General features: G+C 34.1%; 3 protein-coding genes across 11 annotated transcripts in view; 2 read left to right on the top strand and 1 right to left on the bottom strand.

Moving 5' to 3' along the window:
- The first annotated feature begins 6025 nt into the window (after nt 1–6025).
- Nucleotides 6026–9109, top strand: LOC105228431 (uncharacterized). The gene is made up of 2 exons (XM_029551184.2): nt 6026–6164; nt 6329–9109. Exons 1-2 carry the CDS (start codon nt 6137–6139, stop codon nt 8560–8562), a joined length of 2262 nt encoding a protein of 753 aa, XP_029407044.2. The 5' UTR covers nt 6026–6136; the 3' UTR covers nt 8563–9109.
- Nucleotides 9110–11244: 2135 nt separating this feature from the next.
- Nucleotides 11245–25852, bottom strand: part of LOC105228430 (synaptic vesicular amine transporter) — a 57282-nt gene continuing 42674 nt past the window's right edge. For 8 of the 9 annotated variants that reach the window (XM_049453617.1, XM_049453618.1, XM_019991097.3 and 5 more), the window contains 6 exons: nt 15758–15928; nt 14567–14705; nt 14323–14381; nt 13874–14242; nt 13593–13819; nt 12774–13522 (listed from right to left, as the gene is read on the bottom strand). In XM_049453617.1, coding sequence (XP_049309574.1) covers nt 13007–13522; nt 13593–13819; nt 13874–14242; nt 14323–14381; nt 14567–14705; nt 15758–15928 — 1481 coding nt within the window. In that variant the 3' untranslated portion in view covers nt 12774–13006. Of the gene's footprint in view, nt 12044–12773; nt 13523–13592; nt 13820–13873; nt 14243–14322; nt 14382–14566; nt 14706–15757; nt 15929–25852 lie in introns of those variants that run through there. The other variant, XM_011208258.4, reaches the window with a different exon arrangement.
- On the top strand, nt 16580–24501 carry LOC115066326 (uncharacterized). Its single transcript, XM_029551187.2, has 2 exons — nt 16580–20864; nt 20940–24501. The coding sequence occupies exons 1-2, from the start codon at nt 20675–20677 to the stop codon at nt 22076–22078; spliced, it is 1329 nt and encodes a 442-aa protein (XP_029407047.2). The 5' UTR covers nt 16580–20674; the 3' UTR covers nt 22079–24501.

Below are 25852 nucleotides of genomic sequence, written 5' to 3'. Positions count from 1 at the left end.
TTTTCTCAAATTCGTATAACTGCGTGTATGCTTGTGATTGACTACATAATGTTTGCTTTTTAACTTTCCAACGCTGACGCCGTGTTTGCACAACGTGCCTAATTTATACAGTGCAATTATTTTTTTTAAATTATATTTTTTCAACTATATTTTTTTTCAAAATTCTTTAATTTTACTTTCCAATATGCATATACACACTTATATTTGCTTTTATTCAGTTATAAATATTTTTAAAGTATATTGCAATATTTTGACGGCGTTTAAGCGCACATACATGTTGTTAACGGTAAATGTTTTAACTATATTTATTTATTGCATTTAATACGCATTTGGTTTGCAAACAATAGCTTAAACTCTTTGCCTTATCTACAAATAACCAACATAGTTTTATTATTAAATAGTTTTAGTTCAAATGTGCGCAAAAATTGTTTAACGATTTCAAGTAAATATACTTTGTTGGTGTGCTGAAACAATTATTGAAAAATTGTAAATACAAGTTCGTGAGCAAAAAAATAAATCATTTTAAAAATAATAATTAAAAAAATTTATTTATAAATTGTAAAAAATATATTTCGTATAAAATAAAATAAAATAAAAAAAAAATATTTTATTTTAATATTTTAAATATTTTATTTTAATATTTTAAATATTTTTTTAATTAAATTTTTTTTATTTACCTTTGTTCACTTGTATTATTTTTTTTTTTGTAGATAAAAATATTGAAAAATTGTAAATACAAGTTCGTGAGCAAAAAAATAAATCATTTTAAAAATAATAATTAAAAAAATATATTTACAAATTGTAAAAAATATATTTTGTATAAAATAAAATAAAAAAATATTAAAAAATATATATTTTTGTTAATTAATTTTTTTTTATTTACCTTTGCTTACTTGTATTAAACATTTTTTTGTTTATAAAAACATTTTTATTTACAAAAAACAGAATTAATGAAATAATAATAGAAGAGTGTAATCAAAAACGAATAATAAAAAAATATATTAAATTTTGTTTAAAACTTAACAAATGTTTTATATAAAAATATTTTGAAGTATTTACGGCTTATAAAAGTTTTTATTGAATTGTCAAACATAATTGTTTTTATCGAAAAACATATTTATATTTCCAAAAAAAAAATTAATGAAATGATAAAAAAATCTTTGTATTATTTCAATATTACAAAACTATTTTTTTTTAATCAAAAAGTATATTTATGTCAACAATCTATTTTTATTGAATGAAATTGAAATGAAAAAAAATATTTTTTTTTGATTTTTTTCTTGAATTTCTATATGTTTTTTAATTAAAAAGTATATTGTTAACACTAATATAATTAAAATATAATGATAAATTATTTTTTTTTTATTGAAATGTTTTAATAAAAATACTTTTAATTATTTAAATTTTACAAAACTATTTTTTCTTATATGTTTCTTTTATTAAAAAGTGTATTAATGTTAGCAAGCAATTTGTATTGAATGAAATGATTTAAAAATAATTTTACATTTCAATAGTGCAAACACCTTTTTTTAATTGTAAAATTGCATTTTTGTTAAAAAAACCTTATTTTGTTCAAACTATTTTTTTGAACGGTCGAAAACAAATTATCAAGCGTAAAAAAAACAGGAAATTATAAAAAAAATAATATTAATTTTTTTGTTTTTAATTTCTAAATGTTTGTTTTTTAACTTAAAGACTATTTTTTTGTAAACAAGCAAACTTAGTGAAATTATTTAATAATAATATTTAAATATAATTCTGTTTAACATTTAATTTCCCTAAATTATCGGCAAGTAGATTATTTATACAACTAATAAGCAATTTTTTCAATAATATTAAAGCCTTAGTTTTCACTTGCAATTTTTTAATAATTACTTCAGCTCACTTAATAAATACCGGTTTTACATTCTTTTTTGTAGAACAACGCGTAGAAAGACTTGCAGCCATTCAAGCCTTTCGCGATACACACTAATTATGGGCCAAATGCCGTTAAAATTTCAAACAAAAAAATATTTTTTTTTTACAGATTTTTTTAGTGATATTTGAAGAACCCAGTTCAATTTGAATAATATTTTTGTTAATGTATATGCATGAATTTTAAAGAAAATATATTTTTTCGTAATTTTTGAGTTGGCTTGCTATATTTTCGGTCAGTGCTAGCGCGCCAAGACAAATATGTGAACTTTGTCATGATTTTCATTTTGTCATTTCGTTAATTTAAACTGCGTTCCCAGCATATCACCTATTTCCTGAACAAACAAATATTACAATTTGTGTGCACATAATATATATACTGTAGATAGAAATAAATACGTAATTTATAGTGCGTATGTAGTTGGAGAGTATGTATATGCAAGATTTTTTCTGCTAAAGCTCATAACACTTTCTACTACTATTCTACTACTTTTTTAATATATATATATTTTTTTAATGTGAATATTTAATATAGTTGAATTTTGATAGTTATAAATACATTAAATATTTAGTTTGTTTACGAAAAATATTGGTTATACTATATATCATACTTTTTATATGCTACGAATTCCCTTTTTTGTGTCAGATAACTTGTGTGCTGTTCGCTAATTTTTACAAATATATTTGCTATATACCTTATAATACATAATAGTGCATTAATACAGAGATACTACATAGAAAACGGCTAATTTATTCAATTTACATTACAGTGACGAGTCTGTGAAGCTTTCAAATAGTTTGTGTCAAATTTGCGGCCAGAAATCTCAAATCAGCAATTAAACTCTACGGCTAAACTAGTGCTAATGCACTAGCGTTGACAGTAGTACAAATTTTGCTTGTAGAAAGTTGTGCTTTTATGCTTTTCGAGCATAATTTAGAAGCCACTTAATTTTGGAGTTATGCAAAAATTGCAACCATGGGTCAATTCATTGCATTTCTGACATATTTCCATTTAAGTGAATGTTGGTAGAAAGTTATTCATATTCTATTTCATAAATTGCAGGATTTTTTTAAATACAATTTGATTTTCAAAACGCGCAGTTTGCATTGAAAATTGATTCCATTTTGATATCCTTGCTAATCAAAAATTTCTCCATTTTTCAAATATTATGAATTAGTTAATATATTTTGTTTCAAAATTATTGTGGGAAAAAAGCATTGCAGCGCTTGAAATTTTCAAAAACCATTTAACCTTAAAGGTATTTAAGCAAAACCACCGAAAAGTGCTTTCAAAGACCATGTTTGGTACAAGTAAGCTTTGTTATACACTAATCGCGTTAATTGCTACGAGGATTTTGTGTGCACACGACTTTAGTCTTAGCTTGCTTTAAAAACAAAAAACTTCAGTTTCTCTAAAACACAACAAAAACCATGTCTGCTTTCGGAACTTTGCTAATACTGAAGATTCGAAACTACGGAATTTGTGATTTTAGATTTTCACAAAATTATGTAGTTTATAATTTCGTTTAAGCTAAGCGATAAGCTTTCAACCAATAAAACTGTTTTTTGTAAAGTGCATAATTTTTTTTAGAGCTTAGTTTAAATTTAAGCAATAGTTTCTTGATTTCATCCACTGATTCAACTGCCGAAATTATGTAGACAAGCTTTTTATAAATGAGTGGCATAGTTAGTATATGAACCTTGGTCATTTAGGTTTTAGTAATTCCTTAACCATTTGAGCTTTTAAGCTCTGTGGACATTTAAGCTTTGGGAAAACAGGGTTTTAACCCTTAAATATTTTTCTAGTTTTTACTCACAATTCACGTAATTAATATTTTTTTGTTGCTTTTTTTTACTGGAATTTTAAAGCGAATATGAGAAAAAGATTTTTGGAAAGTGAGGACTGAAAAGATTTCACAGAGCTCTTTTAAACTGTTTTGTAGATTTAAAAACTATAGATTCTTTAAGCTTCTTTAGGCCTGACAAGTTTTCACGCAGCTTTTTTAACTGTTTTGTAAATTTACCTCACTATAGCTTCTTTAATTCATGCATAATGTTTTAATTTTTTGAAATTTTTAATTTCTCAAATGTTTTTCAAAATTTTATGCTTTATACTTCTTGCACACATTTTAGAATTTTGTTTTGTGGTCTAAGCATGATTCAATTATAAAAAATTGTGTCGATACGGAGCGTGCTTCCTTTAACGATGAAGTATTTCAATCCATAATATCAAAATCAGCTGTTTTTTTTTTGTTTTTCTAATGAATTTTCTGTTTACATTTTGTCGACTTTATGTGATTTTCAATCGCTCGTATTCGGCTAACACTCAAAAAACGAATTTTCATTGATTGGATTTTTCGAAAAATCTATTTTTGAATCTGAACAAAAATTCAAAGTAAAACAGCTGATTTTGACTTTGTGGACTCGAAAACACTTTTGACATATTGTTGTTTTTGAGCTATCTACATAACCTTATATGAATGAGTCAGTTATGTACCTTTTTTCTTTGATTCGTGTTTAATATTTTATTTTTTGAAATTTATAATTTCTCAAATGTTTTTCTATAAGCTTACGCTTCATTGCAACACTTTTTGGAATATCGTTTTTGGGTTTAAGCGAATTACATACGCCGCAAATGATTTTAAAAAATTCTCTATAATTTTCGGCTTGTCAAGAAAAATTTTGAGATTTTCTCTATCAGTTAACACGGTTTATAATTTTAATTTTATTATTAATTATTAAATTAATTGGGTTTCATTATAAATTTTAGTCTCAATTAGTATTAAATTTTTTTCAGTGTCAATTACATTTTATGAAATTTTTAACACTCTCTTCTTTTTTTCTTTACAAAATCATTGAAAAAAACCCTTTGGAATTCAAATTAAGCAACATTTTTTTTCACTTCCACAGTGTTGCCTTCGATTTTTCAATAATTTTGTATTTTTAGTACAGCAAATTTTTTTGTAAAATTCTTTCTCAAATGTTCTCGGCATTTTAATTTTCACCTTTTGTAAATAAAAAACAGCTGACTTATTGCAATATTGCCACGCGCGCTCATTTCACCCAGGCAATTTTAAATTATTTTTGGAATTTTCTTAGTTTAAGTTATTAACAAATATGAATCTGTTTGAAATTTCCTCCAAAAAAAATCCTCAAAAAAATCGATTTTTGAAGTCTTTAAAGCAGGCTCCCTCCTTAAATGAGTGCGCTTAGTGTCTAAGGCATTTTAACCTGCTTCGGTATTGAAATATTCATTTTTTCATACTTCCATTTTATAAACTCACCGCTGCCTGTTTAAAAATGCGCCAAATTTTTGTTTTGAATTTGAGCTTAAAGCTAAACAAACTCGTCATGTTATCAACGATCAAATATTAGCTTTTTGGTTAGGAAAGCTTAAACATAAAAAACAAACAGATTTAAAACGCTTTGTTTAACACTTCGAACTTTAGTCTTTAACATTCAATTAAATAACTCCCAAAGCTTTTAAATCTGCTAATCTTTTTTCATTTAAATTCTTTTTAATATCTAAGTATATTTTATATATAGCTCTAACAATTATCAATATTAACTAGCATGCTTATTTTGAATTGATTCAATTAAAGAAGGTTTTCCGATGCGCGAAGCTCCGTTAAAATATTGCTTTACATAAATTTTGACATTTAGTAATGCTTAGATCTTTGAACAATGAACGTAAAACGCTCATAACGGAACTTACACAAACGCGCGCATCGCTGCTACAGTGCCACTTGACATTTCACCCAAATTTGTTTTGCGATTTAATCGTGAAATTTCGAAAAGTCACATCGAATTGAAAGTTTTAAAGAAAAACTACGTTTACGAATTCGATATGCGCAGACACACACACACACACTTAAAAAATAGAATCCAAACGTCTTTCTCGGCCCATTTACATACATGAAACTCTAATGATTTGTGAAAAAAGTATTTTGGCTGTAAATAACGTTAGATTGATTTGATTTTATAAATTTAGAACGATTGCACAACAGCAGCCGCAGCAGCAACGAGCAGCAAGCAGCAGCCAACCAAATAGCCGCAGCAATAATGTTGCTAGTGAAAAAACTTTTAACTAAATTCAACGAGCACTTTCCCAAGTTTGTTTTGAAAAATTACTCGTATATTTTCTTTGCTATTTTGATAGTTTTCCAAGCAAAAGGAAAAAATCCACAAAATTTTTCAAAAAAATTCGTCCTTTAAATTAGCAATGAATTATAATCGTCGCAGGAACATATGTAAGAAAACAATCATTTACTTTTGAAATCATTTCGATTCTCTCATAACTTTTCTCTCATAAAACTTTTGTACTAATATTGCGCGTGCTAACAATTTTTCGGCTCTACAACAAACAACAACGCGTTACAACTTGTAAACAACAATTCTTGCTGCAATTTTACAGTTACTTTGGGCGATTTTCATCAATATCCAAATCCAACACATCAAATTAAAGCGCAACACAATCGACGCCAAAATTCCGATCCCTTCGAACGTGATCCCTTCAAAATTCAATCGTACAATTTCCGTTACGCCGAGCGTCCTTCATACCCATTACCGAATTTGTACAATAATCGCGTGCATTCCACGCCATCAACGTCGAACAACAAACGGTTTGAGACATTCTTCTACAATTATGACTTCACTCCTTCTGTGCATGACAAAGAGAATCCTCCAACAAACAAATTTCGCGAATTTCGTCGACGAAAATTCCTTTTGGATCACCAACCGCAAAATACGACAGCAGCAGGTCAACACGCTGCGACAGCAGATTACCGCGAATCGTCGTCACTGCAACAAACCCATATGCATCAGCAATTGCACCCAATCGCCAATGCAACAGTCTACGCACGTGTCGGTACAAGCGCCAGTCAAACAGCCATTGCGTCGGCCGCTAGGACAGCTGCAGCAGCCACAACAACAGCAAATGCCGCTGGACGTACGAGCCAATCGCGGCTCGGATACGAGCGTTTGCGTGGCGGCAGCATCGATAGCGGCGGCGTCGGCGGCAACAGGGGCGGTCGGCATTACCAAACACTTTGCAGTGCCACAGATTCAAGCAGCATCGGCACAGCCGCCGGACTGCGTTATGGACGTGACAATGTCAGCACCTCGTCGCACATGTCCGGCCAAAACAAGTACGCTCGCAAAGCGAATGCGCGCTCTACTGGGAACCGAGAATATTTACGTGCACTCGCCACAGCCCACATTAACGAGTCGGCCAATCAGCCCAACTACCTTGGTCGGGGGCGTTGCAACAGCCGCACATCACTTGAACGCGGTCGGCGGCCACGTCTTGAAACCATGGGTAGCGGGAGCGGGTTTGCGCAAGGTAACAGCACCGTTGACTCCGGCCACGGCAATGCGAAGACCGCTGGCTCTCGCGAATTGTCAAGCGCAGGAACGTCGCCGTCGAAATATGCTCGACAGCCCATACAGATCGTACACTCAGCTTCCCCGAATCGGGTAACTGCAACGGTGGAGAAGACGGAGGGCGCTTGTTCCGGTTGTCAGATAAATATCAATATAAAAGGTTTGGACTCTACACAATTGGGCGATAATGTCGTTATCAAAATTGAGTCCGATAAGCTGACACCCAGTAAGACAAATACGAAAACCGAACATACGCCCGTCGTGAGTACGTTAAATAATATTTACAACGGTACCGGTTGTATGCAAAGTAATGATATCGCTATCGCAAAGTTGGTGGAAATTAAACGTAATTCCGAAATGAATCATAATCTCGATATTAAGCCGAAAGCAGTTGCACATCAAGCCAGAGCAACAATGCGTAATACTTCATCCTCATCATTTGTAATCGATAAACGTCTCTCTAAGTTTGCAGTGAACTCAACGGATGAACGCGAACAGCGCAAACACAAGCCGCGTAGCTCCTCACATTCCCGCATACCGTTGTCATCGTCAACCGCACGCGCGCTCGGTTTTACCAGTTCCAACACTGTACTACGCAATACGAATAGCACCGAAGTAATTCAACGCGCACCGAGAAGTATCTCCAAAGAACGTATGCCAAGCATGGTTCCGTGGTGTTTAGACACCACACTACGGCATGGATTTTCACACGACGACGACGTTGCGAAACCATTGCCGCCCACACAGCCCGCGCCAGTGATGAAGCCCACAAGACCCTCGTATGATGCAACACTAAACGATGTGCGCAAAATGCGCCGTCAGGCGGTTGTTGCCGCATACAAGCCGTTTTCGCTGCAACGCACGTCCCTGTGCTCATCACTGCGCCCACGCAAGTCGGAAAACTTCAGTGGCGGTAGCAAACCCGGCAGCACAACACCCAGCAATGAGATGAACAAGTTGTTGGAGAAAGCACAACAATGTAAGAAGTCTACTGGCGCTGTTGCGTCCGATTTCCATGCCGAGAGCGCGCAACATCGTCAGTCACATCACTCGCTGCGTGGCGCAAAAGTGAGCAAAAGCACTTTACGCTCCCAATCGAGTTCGCAATTGGAGCTTAGACGTTCGCCCACGATGATTATGCATCGAAGCCGTTCCAGCATACGACAGGTGACACAACCAGCGAGCGACAGTCAGAGTCATGTCACAACACCGCTCAATGTGAATATCAATGTGTTTGCAGACAAATTGAAATTGCTACGTGTTTGAACGAACTGACTGACTGTAGATTTATCAGCAACTGTCTCAAATTAATGAAACTCCAAGAACGATCAAGGACCAAGGACGGCGGTTGAACCTTTGAAATGTGTGGCGTTTGCGTTTGACTTCCTGGGGGAAGTGCAGAAAGACGTTGCGCATTTGAGGCGTTCAATTGCCGACACAATGCCTAGCCACTCTTTGCTCCATAGTCGTCTTACGCGTGTCGGAAAGCTTATCGGCGTCTCAACAACAAAATTAAATAACCGTTAATCATGCAAATGTTCCTGTTATTTTCAAATTTAAAAAGTAACAAAAATTCTAAATTAAATCGAAATTCAAATACTAAGAGCCTCTACTTGGGATTTTGTGGCGAATTTAATGCAATTTATATAAGATGCTAAACGCCAGACATGTTTGTAAACGAATTTATAAGTATACAATGGGCAACATTATATATTTTTATATTTTTTTACAATAACCTTTAAGTTGAAATAATGAAAAGAAAAGGCTTTGCGCTAAACATGGACATAATTAATAAAACAAAATTTTTGATGGTAAACAAGATTTCGACTTTCGTACGTTTTTCGGTTGAATTTCGCTCTCCATATTTTACTCTCTTTTTCTGAGAGGTTTTAAAGTTTTTTTTTATATTTTATAGTTCGACTTCTTTACTGAAATTCATGATTAAACCACAACAATCCGGGTGATTAAATATCGCTGGGCAGACCTTCTCTACTGGGAGTAAGTAAATATTAGTTTTTTGCACTTTGGCGAATAATACGAAATAAAAAATGGAAAGAAAAATACAAAACGCTAATTAATTAAAAACATCGAGAGAGAAATAATGCATACGACTCATACAGAATGTAAGAATTTACTTTACTGTGTTATATAGAAGTAAAAAATTGTTTCACGAGTGCAGACTTTTTATTTTATTTCATGAAATTAACAAATTTATTTAAACAAGCTATTATAATTATTAACTTCACGTCTAAAAAAAATCCATGTAAAGTGAGTCGCTGTCATTTGTCAACTGGCAGCTAACAGGCGTGCTTTTGTCAATGATATAATGGTTTACGTCTCAGCTTTGCATATCATTTTAGCCAAGGCATTTACCAAGTAAGATGCAGAAAGCCGTGGACTCAGCAAAATTAATCGATTTAACAGTTATAAGTTATTTCAAAAGGTATACATATGTATATAAAGTTAAAAGTAATAATCAAATTAGGGACTAAAATAATTGGTGAATTAAATTGCATCAAGTGAAGACTCGCACCGGTTTGTGGAGCTGATGATAATGATTAATAATTAAATTAATTCTGTATGGGCCGTTATGGATTTTTGATTTTCGTTGCAATTAGCAATATTTATAAGTATATAAAATAAATTTTAAAATGGCAAAATTTATATTATATATAAAAAAATATTATTAAATTACAATGAAAAGAAAAAATATTTAACATTTCTATGAGAATTCAACAAAAAAACATATTTGTCACGTTTATTAATTAATTTTTTGACCAAGAATATTTGTAATAATTTTTTTTTTATTTGTAATTTTTCTTTTTTAATAATTCAAACATATGTTTTAAATTTTATTTATCTTTTTATGAGAATTTAACAAAAAAAATAATTATATATAATTATATTGACCAAAAAAAGTATTGAATTATTTTTTGACAAAAAAAGTTTTAATGGGGTTTTAAACAATTATCAGAACCACTTAAAAATATTTTTTTTTTTTTAAATTCAATTTATGTTTTTTTATTATTTTTTTTTTTGCTAAGAAAAAGTATTTAGAAAAAAATTTTATATTATTGAATTATAAAGTAAGAAAAAATTTAAAATTAAATTAAAACACGTTTCAAATATTATATAATTTTCTTAAATTTTTAATATTTAATTAAAGTATATGTATAAAATTTTAAAATTTTTTTTGCGAGTTTTATGAAAAAATAATATATTCCCTGTTTAATAATGTATTTTAATTAATTTTAGTGAATACAAAATATTATTTTTTAATGATTTATATAGAAATAATGTTTTTATAAGTAAAAAAATAATATTTTCTAGGTATAATAATTAATTTTAATTAATTTTTTCAAAACAAAATTTTAAATTTTTTTGGGATATTATTAAAAAAATAGTATTTTCCGTATTTAATAATACGTTTTAATATTTTTTTTTTCCAAAAAATTAATGAATAAAAAATTATTTTTTATTGGTGTCAATTATTAAAAAATGATGAATGAAAAAATAAGCATTTTTTAAATGATTTTTTTTAGTTTCAAAAATTAATAATTTATTGAATTAATTAAAAAAAAAATTGAAAAAAAAATATTTTTTAAATAATTTTTTGTAGTTTAAGAAAGTATTAAATGGAAAAATAATATTTTCCATCTTTAATAAATATTTTATTTTTTGTTAAGATTTTTTGTAGTTTAAAAAAATATTAACTGAAAAATATAATATCTTCCATGTTCAATAATTCTTTTTTATTATTTTTTTTCAAAAGATTTATTTTATTAAAAAATTATGAATGAAAAAAAATTTATGATTTTCTGTAGTTAAAAAAATATTTTTTCATGATTTTTGTCCCAAAAAAAAAATAATTTTTATTGTTAATTGTTTTGTTTTTTTTTTCTAATAATTATAATAACAACAAATCACCAATAATTTTTTTTACTATTATAAAATTCAACTTACGCATTTTTCATAAACTTTTAACATCTATTTATTTTAAACTTTAATTTCTCAAATTTCATTAATTTAAATATAAATCCCACCACTTAAGCAACAAATGGTTATAATTACGTATATTTGTGTTTATAGCTTTAATTTTTTAACATAACCTCACTTTGTTCTTTTTTTGTTAATTTTTGTGGCGCATTGTCAACCAATTGCTTTACATACATATTTTTATATATGTAAATAGCGCTTTAGTGGTATTAACATGTAGTTTTTTTGAATAAAAATCATTTAAATAAACAATTTTCGTTTGCAATTATTGCTTCCTTGTGAAAACTTTCGAAATATATGTTCGTAAAGTTGTATGTACACACATACATATGTACGTATATGCATGTATGATGAATATTTTTATTTTAGGTTTATACTTGCTTAAATAACTGTAGTTATGTATATATAGGTGGGTTGCGATCCGTTTGTCATAGTCATATGTACTGGGAATAATTATGTATGCATATTGATTACAATAATTTTTATAAACGTAAAATGTATGTAGTTTCATTTTTTTTTGGTTTTCTGGGAAGCAATAATTTTTCATATGATTTTTCTGATATTATTGGTTGTATTAAAAATGTACTCAGTTGGTCAATTCAGATTTCCGTAAAACTTGCGTGTTCGATTTACCGCTTACTTTCAAGTCATTGTGTCAAACTTTAGCATACCTTGCCGTTACTTACTCATCGTCGTCATAATTTTGGTATGTGACATAACGTACAGCTGAGCTTTCGCCAGTAATCAATGACTGCGTTGGTGATAGTGTTGAAAAGGAGATAAAGAAAATATTTAAATTTAGTGATAATGCAAATTTAAGTGCTTAAGGTACGTATTTACAAGTGCACAGTGGGACAAAAGCGCGCAAGTGTGCTATTTGGAAAAATATTAAAAAAAATGTTATGTTAATTAAGCAAAAATAATAATATTACATAATAAATTAAAAGTACTTTTAGTAAAAAAAAATTAATTTAATTAAGCTATAATTATAAAAATAATTAATAATAAATTAAAAATTAAAAATAAAAGTATTAGATTTTAATAAAAACGAAACTTTTTTATTGGAAATTTATAAACAAAAATCAAGTTGAGAAGCTTATATTGGATAGTCGAAAAAGACTTTTCGTATTTTGTCAATAAATATGTGGTTAATTAAACAAAAATTATAAATATAATTAATAATAAATTAATACGAAAATTACCTAAAATTATTAGCTTTAAACAAAAACAAAACTTTTTTTGGTTCAAAAGTTTACTTTATTGGAAATTTATAAGCAAAAATCAAGTTGAGAAGCTTACAAATTAAGAAACTAAATTCGAAAAATTAACGTTGCCACTAAATATACATATAATTCCACTAAATTATTTTCTAAAAACCAGGGCGTTTGACATAAAGTAAAGACAAAATGTGCAATTTTCTCTAAATAATAGATTACTAAGTAATAAAAAATCCTAAATTACAAGAAGATTTTGAGGAAAACTAATTATTACGGCTAATTTATTTACTAAATTTAGATGCTAATTTTAACTAATACACAATTTAAAATATAAAATATGCACATAAAAAAACTTATATACATAAACGCACCAAAAACTTGGCGCTAACGCAAGTATTATACACTCTAAGAGGAACGAACTGATTGAAAATATGCAAACAGCAACTAATTCAGTTAGAATATAATTAAACAAATATAATAAAAATTAATCTTGCAACTCAAAGACGTTCGCATTCAAAAGCCTCATTCGTCATGCCGTCATGCATAATGGCTGGACTTTTGGCCGTGGCCGTGAACACGACAGCATTGCCAGCATTCAAATTGCCATTCGCATTCGCATTCACAGCGTTAGACACCGACGCCAGGGCCGGTGGCGGCGCAGACGCGTCAGTATCGGCTTCAGTCTCGGTACCAACCTTTTTCTCCTCCTTAGTCGGTGGATTCTTGAGCAGCGTCAGAAGTGGAGCGTAAATGAAGCACAGAATAGCGATGCCAACTAACATCCATTCGAAACCGATGGTTTTGACCAGAGTACCGCTCAGCGCTGGACCCACGGCAAAACCGACACAGAAAGCAACATCACCCAATGCATAAACACTGCCATAGACGGCCGAATGACGTATGTCGACAAGAAAACCAAGTTCGGGCATCATTGATGAGTCCACCATGCCGATGGCGAAACCCAAGCCGGCATTCGGTAGAATTAGATGTGTAATCGAGGTTGCCATAGGTATCTGCGAATTGCGAACACACAAGAAAATTGAGTAAAAATCAGCAAATATCTAACAAAAGTATTTCACCCACCATTATCAAGCAACAGCCAATGATAATCAGGCCCAAACAGGCGGCAAACCAACGCCCGATCTTGTGACCCAAAGGACCGAAGAGATTTGTGCCAATTAAATAACTGATGGAGGCTGGCAAAAAGGCAACACCTTGCTCCCAACGTGTAGCACCCATATTGTCAACCATCCACAGCGGTAGCGATGGCTCCAACATGGCAATACCCATATTCGCGAATGTAATAGAACCTGGAAAATGTATCAGTGAAGAAAAAGAATTTTGCATAGTCCGCTACAACCTACCAGCAGCGATCAATATATACGGATCGCTGATGAGCGCCTTCAGTGATGGTGGTTCCGTTTCGGCACGTTGTATCGACGGTTGTAACATGAAGAGCTGCAGCAGGCCATCACCCAAAGCCAATGCGGAAAGTATTAAGAATGGTGCGGATTTGCCAACGAATTCGTACATGACACCACCGAATGGCGGTCCGATAAGCACACCCAAAGCCAAGCCGCCCAGCGCTACGCCCATTGCATTACCACGTTCCTTGTCGTCGGTGTAGCGATCAGCTAACATACCCATACCGGAAACGGACGAGCATGAAGAGCCGATACCTTGTAGCGCACGCGCCACAAATAACACCAAATACGAACGTCCAAAAGCGAAGACTAAGCGGATAAAATGAACATTATAAGCCTGATTTGCATTGTCTGGCACAAGACACTATCTAATATCGGCGTGTACTTACTAATTGTCGATATAAACATGATTACGAAGCCGGCAAACATGGGTATGCTGTAACCGATTCTGTGCAAAAGGTGGGATAAATATATTTAGATGAGCAGAATAAGTAAGATTTGAGAAAAGTGTTGAAATAATACAGTGAAAGGCTTTAAAACTCGAGTTGCGCTAATTTCGAGCCTCTCTGTGCATAATGACGGTGGGGTGCGCTGAACCTTACTAAAGTGGCTCACAAGGATTTCAGTACTTACTTATGCGTCAAGGGTCCAACAATCGGGTTGACTAACAATTGTACGAAAGCTTTTGATGCAAATAGGATTCCTACTTCAACGGTCTCGCCCACCAGCTCATTGTGCCGCTCTTCCATCTCTCGCCACATGGTGTAATTGTCTGTGAAAAGCAACAAATATATTAAAATAGTGAGCACTATGTGTAGAGCTAAATCCTTTAGGTTCATCTAAGGCCCAAGAAGTCCAAGTGGTCTAAGGGCGTATCTAATCGCTGTTTCTAATTTTAAAATTTGTTACATTATATGTTGTCTGAACCGGTTTCTGGGTTAATGCTCTAAGAGAGTACTGATAAAACATCTCTGTTGACTTATTGGATAACTAACCCCAAGTTTATGAATATGGTAGGCTAGTTAAATAGGCTGATATTCATGTGACTAAAAATAATCGCACTTGGTCTGCTAGAGACACTTGTCCGTTGTGATGCCCGAGCTGCTAAGTATGGATCAAAAAGACCGTTCTACATATATCTACAAATCGCCTAGAGCCAGCCACAAATTTATTGAGCTGTCTAAACTCTACTCCAGCTAATTCGCCGAATTTGTAAAAAGTGTGGCTAACAAGAGGCTTGAACCTTAGTCTGGTGAAAGCTGGACACTGAAGGAGAAATTGTCTAGCTGTTTGCATCTCATCTTCCGCCTGCAACTTTGACAAGTTGCGTCCCTCAAAATCTTTAGCCTTATTAAGAAATTTCCATTGAAACTGTTTGAATTATTTTTACTGTATGGAAAAATGGAACCAGTTCTATGACTCAACATGAATCACTTCAGTTGGTTGGCTGATCTGATAGGTCAATGCTTTAATTTTCTTTAAAAAAGGTAATTTTCTTGACCTTCCACCATATTAGAAGGTTTTGAGATCAAAAGTTTTCAATTTATACAAAACCTCGCCTGCTAAAACTCGGACAATACAATGAAGTGGAATCCCAGTTCGGTGAACATATTGACATGACTAGAGCAACCAACTTCTGACTCTCTTTAAACAGTCAGGAGGATTTTCACGCTGTCACAGACTACTGGAGGACTTGTACTCTTACGAACTCTGACTAAAGGTGCGCAACCTTGCGAGTACGGGTTTAATCTTGTTTACTGAACGCTTAGGGTTTCATGAAATCTTATTTGCAAACATTATTATATACTTTCATTACCGCCTTACCTTCCGGACTCAGTGTTGATACCTCCATCGTCGGCAGTGGTTCGCCATTCGCGTTGCAGGGCGATTGCGTAGGCGGCGGTGGCGTGTGCGTAGTGAGTGGGGTACGTGGGAAGCTGTCGAGCGGTGCATCGGGATGGCGTATGTCGTACAGGAACTCGGGTATAATAGGAACTGTAAATAGGAAGAGAAGTAGAAAAAGAATTAGAAAAAAGTGTTGAATGTTGACAGGATGTTGTCAATTAAGTTAATATTGCTTGTCTTTGTTGTTGCACGTCTATATTTTAACAATTTACAAACAATTTAGCGTTGCAGCAGAAAAGTTAGTGGAACGTTGATGGCTCTTAATGGGGTTAAAAACAGTTAATGGACGCCGTAAATTGTGTAGACAAGTTGCCAATTAATTGCAGTGCTTTTGCCACTGAGCTTTCAGCGTCTTTGCGTTTTTTTGCAAGCGCTTGAGGTGCCCAAGCCACAGCGTTTGTTGGGTATTGTTTTGCACGTGCGGCCACTTGACGGCCTTGCGTAGACGAAAGCAATTTGAAAGTGTAGAAATTAAATTAGGCCAAGCACAAAGTGGTTGAGGTTGAGGTTGGTGCGCGTTTCTACTATAAGTGCAGTTAATTGCTTTCAGTGATGTTGTGGTAATGCTCTCAAAAAGTTTAAATAACATAGCGGTTACTAAAGCAGTTATTTTCTAACTAGGTTTACAAGTGTAATTTTGTGTAGTAGTAACACTAGCTCTGGTCAATAAGTTTCTGAAATGTTGTAGGATAAGTCTTATCCGAACCCCGGAGAATCCCTAAATGCTTAATCAAAGTTTTCTCCCTTCTCATGGAGGAAATAATTGTTGAGTCCCGAAGGCGGACAGTTCGAGAAGTGGTGCTGAGTTGACAATCCTTGGCCGGTTAAAAATCTGGGTCCGTTCCGGTTACTTAGAAAATAACTAATTTCCAGTTAGCCTGGGAGACAATACCCCGCTCAAGTGATCAAAATATCACTAAATAATTCTATTCAACTGAGGAATTATGCCACATTAACTTCTAATATACAGGAATATGTTACAATATATCTACAATGGCAACACTAACCTCCAAAAGTACTCATAAGTAAGTCGTAGGCTCACTTCAGGAAATAAAAAAACCCACTGACGTGCGCAGACATCAATTGCATTTAAACAGAAAATAAACCACATTTCCGCAAGTTGGTCGTTTAGTCAGCCAGACAACCATTTACACGTTTGTTGGGCCGCTGTCGGCAGCTTTTGCTCGGCGCGTTTGGGGTCGGCGTGGTGTTTGTTGTTCGAAGGGGCGCATTCTATGAACATTGCATTGGCGCCGGAAGTGGATCGTTATGAACTTTTACGAAATTCAATTTGTTATTTAGCAGCTACTCGGCAAGTGCGGCACTTACTCGCCTACCCATGCTCTGGGCCTCTTCGAGCATTTAGCTGGACGTGTTCCGTGCGCCGCTGGCAGAAGTGCACAGACAATTCGCCGTAAATTGCAAAATATACTTGCAACTAAGTGTGCGTATTGTGCGATGCGGATAATTATTGCTCGCGTTGATGATGTGTTTACGCTTTGTTGTTGATGGTGCAATGTGAGTCGCAACCCTTGTAAACCGCTAATCTTCCTTGTAATGTGTTGGCTCGTGCCAAATTGCTTTCGGGTCGGTTGTGTTATTGGTAGAAGACGAGTTTGTAATTGTGTTCCGGTATTTAATAAGGCATGTGGTATTGGCGTCCATAATCCCGAAATTTGGAAAAAATTTAATTTGTTCTTTGATAAAAGTTCATTTGATAATGGAAAATGGTCGAGGTCGTGGTGGACTCACGGTGAGCTGGCGCAAACGGTAGCCAAGCCAGAAATGTAGGTCAGGAAGGCTTTGCTATATTTTTGGTGGGATTGGCATTGAATCGTCTACCATCAGTTGCTCCCCTAGAGCCAAATTCTTAATTCGAACCTGTGCTATCAACAATAGAACAGTCTGCAGAAAATTACCCCCCAAAAGCGGACAGCTTTGGTCAATGAAAGTGAAATTGTGTTCCGTCGGGGCAATGCCAGGCCTCACTCATCAATAGTGACACGCCAGTAGCTTCGGAAGCTTGGTTGGAAGGTTCTTAAGCATAGATTTTATAATACGGTCCCAGCGAATGATTTTGACAATTGATATTTCTGGAATTGCAGACTAATAGGCTGATAGAGCTTATCTTAACTTAGGCTCACTTAAATATAGTTATACGTAGACATGTTATCAAAATTTTCGGGATCCCGAACTTCCACTACATATGTATATACACTGTTAGAAGTGCCACATTACAATGTGGAATGCAAATACATCATCTCCTTCCAGTATTTATTTAGACATTAGATTTAAATCATTACGGGCCCACAATATCGCTTACACATTTACATATGTAATATACGAGTATAAGTTACTTAAGTTGTTAAGTAGGCACTTAAGTACACTTGTTATAGCGGCAATTAAATTCAAATCAAACCTGTATGTATTATGCATGCGATAAACATTTTATTATGAAACCAGAGTTATCTGCATATTATTATACCATATGTCCTTAATCAATCAACAAGAATAGTCAGTTAACTGATATTCAAATTCAATATTATGCAGTAAGTTGTGATGAAAGATTTGAAAGTTATTGCTTCGTAAGAGTATTAAAATATTATCACTAAAACTTACCCAAAACTTAAGTTTCATTAATGGTTATCAGTCATCAGTCGGAGAAAATATATCACAAAGATAATGTACTTCTGCTTACCTCACCATCGGGCTAATGACGATATAATACTGAATCCACGAACCTGATAGTCTTTGACTATAGCTTGGCTTTATTAAGACCTAACCTTTGATGGTCAAGCGGGATTAACAACAGTTACATTTTAACTTGATCTCGAGCTTAAATTAGCCAACTCATTTTAAATAAGAATATTTCGTCATCAGGTTCGATCCGAAAAATTAACATTTACATATTATTAGAAGATCGGGCAAACTCGGAGCAAAATGTTTTCGGAGGGTGATTTCAACCAATCTCCATGCTCCGACCATTGCCTTTCTGTCTCTATTATAAAAAGCGGACTCCATACTGGAAAGCAGCTGATTGGGCTGGATAGCTGGACGTTATTAAACAGCTGAAAAGTTTTGACAGTCGGGCTTTTGTCTATTACTGAGTAAATATATTTTTGGAATACCAAGCTCAGTCAAATTTATTGGACTTTCTGTAGATAGAGAGAACACATTGAAAGCAGGGCTTCGAAAGCACTAAATATAGAACTTTTGCAGAAGAGCTATTGCCCCAAAGTAGAGTTTACGACCTCACATAGTTTATTGACTGACCGCCCAATACTAATGTATAGTGCAGTGGTATGGTGGATGGGATTAACGGGAAAGTGCCGTATTAAACACCTGGAACAGGTGCAACGATCCTGCATGTTGGGGATTATGGGCGCCATGAGATTACCTCCACAAAAGTTCTGGAGGTCAGTGAGGTAAGAGGCAATGCTTACAATCAGCCGGTTCAAGATTTTAGGCCATTGGAAGGCATGGTATCATACACGAACTTAACACGAGTTGGCATTGCGACCATGTAACTGAGACCCATGAGGAACAAAACACGTCGTTTTCATTCCTCAGTAGAGAAGATGGGACCAATGGTTCTGCAATCGGCAGTTCCAACGTTGAAATCTACATATTCACTGACGGATAAATGAATGAAACAGCAACAGGAGCAGGCTTCTTCTCTAATAATCCTTACACAGAAAGCAGCTTCAAACTGAATGACTACGATTCAATCTTTCGGATCGAAATTGTGGGCATAATAGAAGCTACCAAGTATTTTTCTGCTCAAACCTGCAAGTTGTGGATAGCCAGGTGGCAATTAAGGTTATACTCGTATATAGTGACAATATTAACTTTCATTGCGTGAGATTAAGCAAGCAAGCAATAACTAGACTTTTAGTAGGTAACTCGGTTAATATCGTCTGAGTACCCGGTCATATAGAAATAGAAAAAAATGAAAAGGATTGTTTGAAGCAATGAACCTTAGAGGAACATTTCAGGTCTTCAAACACAAGCAACACAGATCATACCACAAACTTACGCAAAGGCTCCAAAAACCCGGCGTAAGTTCCATTTCTTCAACTCCACGTGGGCTCCTTTAATGAGAAAAGTTGGGCAAATGAATCATCGGTGAGGTTGTGTAGTATGCGCTGGAGCTCGCGTGTCAGAGACACTTTTACCACAAAACAAAAAATAACAAACGGTAACATTGCAACAGTTCGGACGGTCGCTAAGGCGTAACAAACATTGTTACGAAACGGCGGAAAGGGAAGGGAAGGAAGGTGCAACCAGACAGGAATAAGCAAGCCGGCAACTTAAACAGATTTGTTTAGTTATTCTACTTGGCGGCAAAGGAGGTGTGTGTTAAGCGTGTGTCGTCTACATTATGTTAACGGAATGTGGGAAATGACGAAGCAGTCGAAGACGAACAGAGCATTTGATGTGTCACAATTTTTATGTTGACGACATTACGAGTTAGTAGTTTGTTTGATGAGTAGAGTCGACCGGCTGCCTGCGACGCTTCATGACTGGCATTTGTGAATGCCCGCAGGACGAACATTTTGTCTTGACATTTGAGCAAATTTAACGATGTCAAAGGAAAGGTGGCACTAGGGCTAGAGTATTGATAAAAATCAAGCTTTTAGTCGTCGCACGGAAGTCAATTTGAGACAAGCTATTTGGAGCACGTTTTTTAACCAAAAAAAAAATAACTAGTAGCACACTGAAGCCTGACGATATACAGTTTGTTGTGTTGTTTAGTTAATGGAGGCTCACATATTCGCGTGGCACAGAACTTATTGAATAAATGAATAATCATTGCATAAATTAAAACTTTCGGTTATGGAAATGCTGAAATCATCAACAATTTGGGAATCCGCCAGTCGGCCGCTTTTTGTGCGCTCAATTTGGCTGGAAGCGCCGAAAACTGGGCGTGCCGGTGCACAACGCCATTTCATACTGGACTACGAGCCAAGACAGCGGCGTATACATTCAAAGTCGGCGGCGAGCATACGCAGAAATAAGGCGCATGGTAAGCATTTACAGTTTTGAACCACGATACAGTGCTGTACAAATTATTAATTACTCGCTTTTGAATTGCGTATAGCCACGTTGCAACATTCACATTCATATGACTTTGTTGGCGAATGGCAGGATCATAATCAGTGCAGATTTGCGGAAGAGCCACAAAGAGATTTATTACTCATTGTGCCAGCCAAAGTAGAGCCACCAGCTGCAGCATCCACACAACAGACACAGCTATTTCAACAAAAACATTCAAACAAAACACTATCCACTCAGGCGGGTCGTAACCAAAAACGCACGACACTTTTTTTTCGCCATCGCCCACCGCGTCACGGTCCACTTCACGAGCTCTACGAGCTGTATTCGCGCCACAGTTCACTACAAGATCTACAATCGACTCTGTCACAAGCGAACTCACATGCGGATGAGCGCCTGGCGGAGCGTGTACTTAATTGGCTCGATTTAGCTGGCAAGCGTATTGACACCACTCAGCAGACTGAAGCTCAGAGAGACATAAGTGAAATGGGAAAGCGACCGAAAAAGCCAACAGCAAAGGCAATAACAACACAGGCTCCACAAACTGCAACAGTTGCTACTACCAGCAACAAGGCGCATACTCTGCGTTTCGCCAACACACAAACTCAGCCACACCCACAATCACAAACCACTACAGCACAATCGTCCTCCAATGCAACACGTTCGCGTAAACAAGTACGCTATGCAAGCGCTGTGCGCTCGGAACAAATCCCAACAGCGAGCCAAACGGATCAAACTCGATCCGCAGATCCCGTCAAACACATCACAATCATCTTCGATCGCGAGGGTGTGCCGGTGCGCTTCAATCGACCGGTACGTAATATAGATTTATGTACCCTAAGCGCTAGTCCGAGCACAGTTCGTCGCATGGCTGGTACTTTGGCTTCCGCACGGCTCTACAACGAAGGTGAGCGTTCTTTTGTACAACCAGCATTGAAAACCGTCTCAGCGAAACAGCGTCGCTCCACTGAGTTGGAGCATGGCGCATATGCCGCGAAGTCAATGCAAAAACGATCCCACGATGCAGGTACCTACGATGCCAAAAAACAACTGCATATTTTTATGCCGAATTTACCGAAGAAGGGCCTCTTAACAGCGGCCGGCACGAATGACAGCGTTTGTGGCAGTGTCGATGATACGGTTAGTGGATTGAGTAATGTATTCAGTGAGCTTTGTAAAATTTAACGTGGCTTAATTAAATGTGTATTTAAAGTGAAATATATATATATATATATTCAATAAAATGCTCAAAAAGTTAAAACTACAACGGTAAATTGAAATATATATGTAAAATACAAAAAGATAGATAAATAAGTATTTTGGTAGCGGTAGTTCCGCAAAAAATACGTACCGTAAAATTTCATTTTCTAGAATCGAATTTGAAAAGTTGTGATGAATGCGGTTCTGAGTCCTAAGTGCTTTTATTAGTTTTGGATATCTCTTGTATCATGAAAAAGAAGGCATGCCTTGCCTATAAAGGCGTTAGATTACCTTCAATGTTAGCCGCTAAACAAAATGACGTTCCGAAGACTTTTCGTAGGGCTCTTATATATTTAGTTGATTGTTGGCTAACCCTCAGGTTCCTTCTAAGTATATAAAGTGCATTCGGCGATTTTTACAATAAGTGAAATAATTCAAGAGAAGTTCCATTTTCCATTGCGGAATCAAATATCTGGTGCCGAAACGTTCAGAATGTTGGAAAAGGTGATATTTTTTGTCGCGAGCAAGAGTTTTTCATTGGTACAAATTACTCAAAGAGAGAGTCGAGAACGCGTTGACGGCGAACCACGTCCAGGACAACCATCAACATCAACTGATGATCAAACGTCACTAAAATAACGTTTGAGAATCAACGATTAACAGTCAGAGGTCTTAATGGCATCGTTGGAATATCGGAAGGATCAGTGAAAACTATTTTCAAAGATTATTTGGTCCCAAAGAAATTGAAAGCCCATTGGTTCGAAAACCCCTCAATTTTTTTGAACAACAGTGTCTGTTAACGTCTGTGAAACAATGCTTTCGAACTGCCAGGATGTTATGAAACGCATTATTACTGGCGATGAGTCTTGAATCTATGCTTTCCATCCGTAAAACGACTTTCAATCGGTCAAAAATTAAGGTTAAGTTTTCTTCGATTATCAAGGTATACCACGATAATGTACCGTTGTGTACTGCATCGATTCTTCGTTAATTTTTTGCCAAATTTTCAACCAATATCGTGCCGCAACCAAAGTATTCGCTTGATTTAGCTCAGTGTGACTTCTAGCTATTCAGCAAACTCAAACCGCTCCGGAGAAACACTTTTGAGTTAATCAAGGGGATTATTTTGAGGGGAAAGACATAGATTTTAAAGAATAAATTAAGAATTTTAAAATTATGAACAAAGTCTTTCTATTTTTTGCTCATAGTATTACTACAGGTTTATGTACTGCCTTATATAAATATGTACAAGTACACGTAGCATATTCCAACAGTCAAGGCTACAGTTGACACTGTGAAATTAGTCAAGAAGCCAAAATGAAATCATGCCAGAACACGTAATGCTGCATTAAGTCAACAAAGTATGACAAAAGTTTACCTGCGGTTATTTTTCGGCTTAAATGCAATTCGGTAAAGTTCGTAACTCCCGCAGAGCGAATATCGTAGAAAGTAATTTGCCTTAGTACGAGTGCATTTTACCGTTGAATCGCAGCAAGACATTGCAAAAATCGTTTGCCATTGAACGGCCATGAACGCGGCACGCCCACCTTTATTTATGCGTACATGTGTCTAGGCTGTGGTAATGGGTTTATAAAAAAGTTAAAGCACTGCATGCCATAATACATACGAGTATATGTAAGTATGCTACTTTTCTATATACTCAGTACATCATTATTTTATTATTATTTCGTCACTTTGTATTCACTCTTGGTTGGCTGGAATGATTGATATCATGTCAAGAGTGAATTAAAATCTTTTATTGTCTTGATAATTACTGCGCAATACCGCAGAAAAAAAGGCTAAAAGGTCAGACATTAGTATACATATGTATGTATGTACATCGAATGCAGTAATATATAGTACATACATTTATAGGGTTATGTGTTCTTATTGCTAAAAACGGGTTAGACGAGCCTTGTGTGTCACCCAAGAGTTTTCCAAATTTTGATAAAGTGGCGCAAGCTTTTTAAGGGGCCAACCGTTAGTACTTTATTATAGAGTCCTGAAGATAAATCCAATTATTCTAAAAGCTTATATGTACATGAGGGTGGATGGCCTCAAGTTTTAGATCCTCTTCAATTATTTTATTGTTGATTGTTTGTTGTTCTGTGGCTTGTGAATAAATAAAGTGATTATATAGCTGATACTTGTATGACCTTCTAGAAGCGGTTGGGACATTCCCTAAAAATCAGGCAAGATATCACTATTCCGATATTTTTACTGGATTTTAAAATAATTTTTGGCGAAGTATTGTGTATATCGGCGGGTGAGAACTATTTATCAGCTATTTATTACCATATCGGGCTAAAAACATTGATGAACCTCGCAAAATTATTCAAAAAAATTTGATTTTGAAAAGCAAAAAAAGTTACAAAATTTGTAAAAAAAAAAATTATTTTCAAAATAAAATGTTTTTAAGAAGAAAAATTTTTGAAAAATGTGTTTAGGAAAAAAATGTTTTTGAAAACAATGTTTCTAATTATTTTTTGAAGTTTCTGAAAACGATAATCTAAATGTCAATTTTCAAAAAAAAAAAAATTAAAAAAAAATATGGTTTTTGAAATAGGTAACCCATGAGAACTACTTATTATCATATCGGGATAAAAACAGGATAAACGTTTCTGAAAACGATAATCTAAATGCCAATTTTTATTAAAAAAAAAATTAAAAAAAAAATAGTTTTTGAAAAAAGGTTTTTGAAAACAATGTTTTTGAAAAACAAAGTCTATCTATCTCATACTTTTTGAAAATAATACTTAAAAAAAAGTTTTTGAAAAACAAAGTCTATCTATCTCATACTTTTAGAAAAAAACTGTTTTTGAAAATTATACTTAAAAAAGTTTTTGAAAATAACAGTTTTTAAAAACGGTAATCTAAAGATCAATTTTTCGTTTTTGAAAATAAGAGTTTTTGAAAACGCTCACATAAAGGTCAATTTTTATTAACTTACTATTACTCATCGTTTCCAAAAACTATTTTTATTATCAAATCTAGTCTAACCTAACTCTATCTAATGATTTTAATGTTTTTGAAAAAAAAAAGTTTTTGAAAATAATGTTTAAAAAAAATTTGGTTTTGAAAATAACAGCTTTTGAAAACGGTAAACGGAAGGTAAACTTTTTTAACTTACATTTTACCGTTTTCAAAAATTTTTTATTTTCAAAAACTATTTTTATTATCAAATCTAGTCTAACATAAACCTATCTACATTGTATACATACATATGTATATGTTTCTGGCAACAAACATAGCTACAAAATATATTGTCCATTATTTTTTCCGTTGTGTACATTTTCAACAGTGTACCCCGAGGCGTATACGTTACCTTAGCGGGCATCAAACCATATATGCAAAATAATATAAATATATTAGTACAGATACACGCATACATATGTTTGTGCATTGTACGTAAACTAATATGTGGGCTGTCGTGTACAAGAAAATATATGAAACTCAAAATCATGACAAAAAGTAGTCTAAGATTTGTGATGAGTATTTAAAGACCCTGCAGGAAATTCTATTAAAATAAGCAAACTATGAATTCGTATATAAACAGTTTGTAACCTTTATATGATTTCTAATAATATTTGGTAAATTTAGCCTGTCATAATATTCAAAAGCTTCACTATCTCACCAAATGTGTAAAAATTAGCTAAATTTGTCTTGAAGAAATTTCATTGAATTTTTTTTATGGTTTATATGCTCTTTATATTTTAAATATTTTATAATAAAACCCGCAAATTTTTTATATAAGCTGCT

This window comes from Bactrocera dorsalis, chromosome 3, assembly GCF_023373825.1.
Source record: "Bactrocera dorsalis isolate Fly_Bdor chromosome 3, ASM2337382v1, whole genome shotgun sequence".
NCBI classification, from domain to species: Eukaryota; Metazoa; Arthropoda; class Insecta; order Diptera; family Tephritidae; genus Bactrocera; species Bactrocera dorsalis.
Note: the sequence above shows the minus strand (reverse complement) of the source record. Positions and strands in the feature narration are given on the sequence as shown.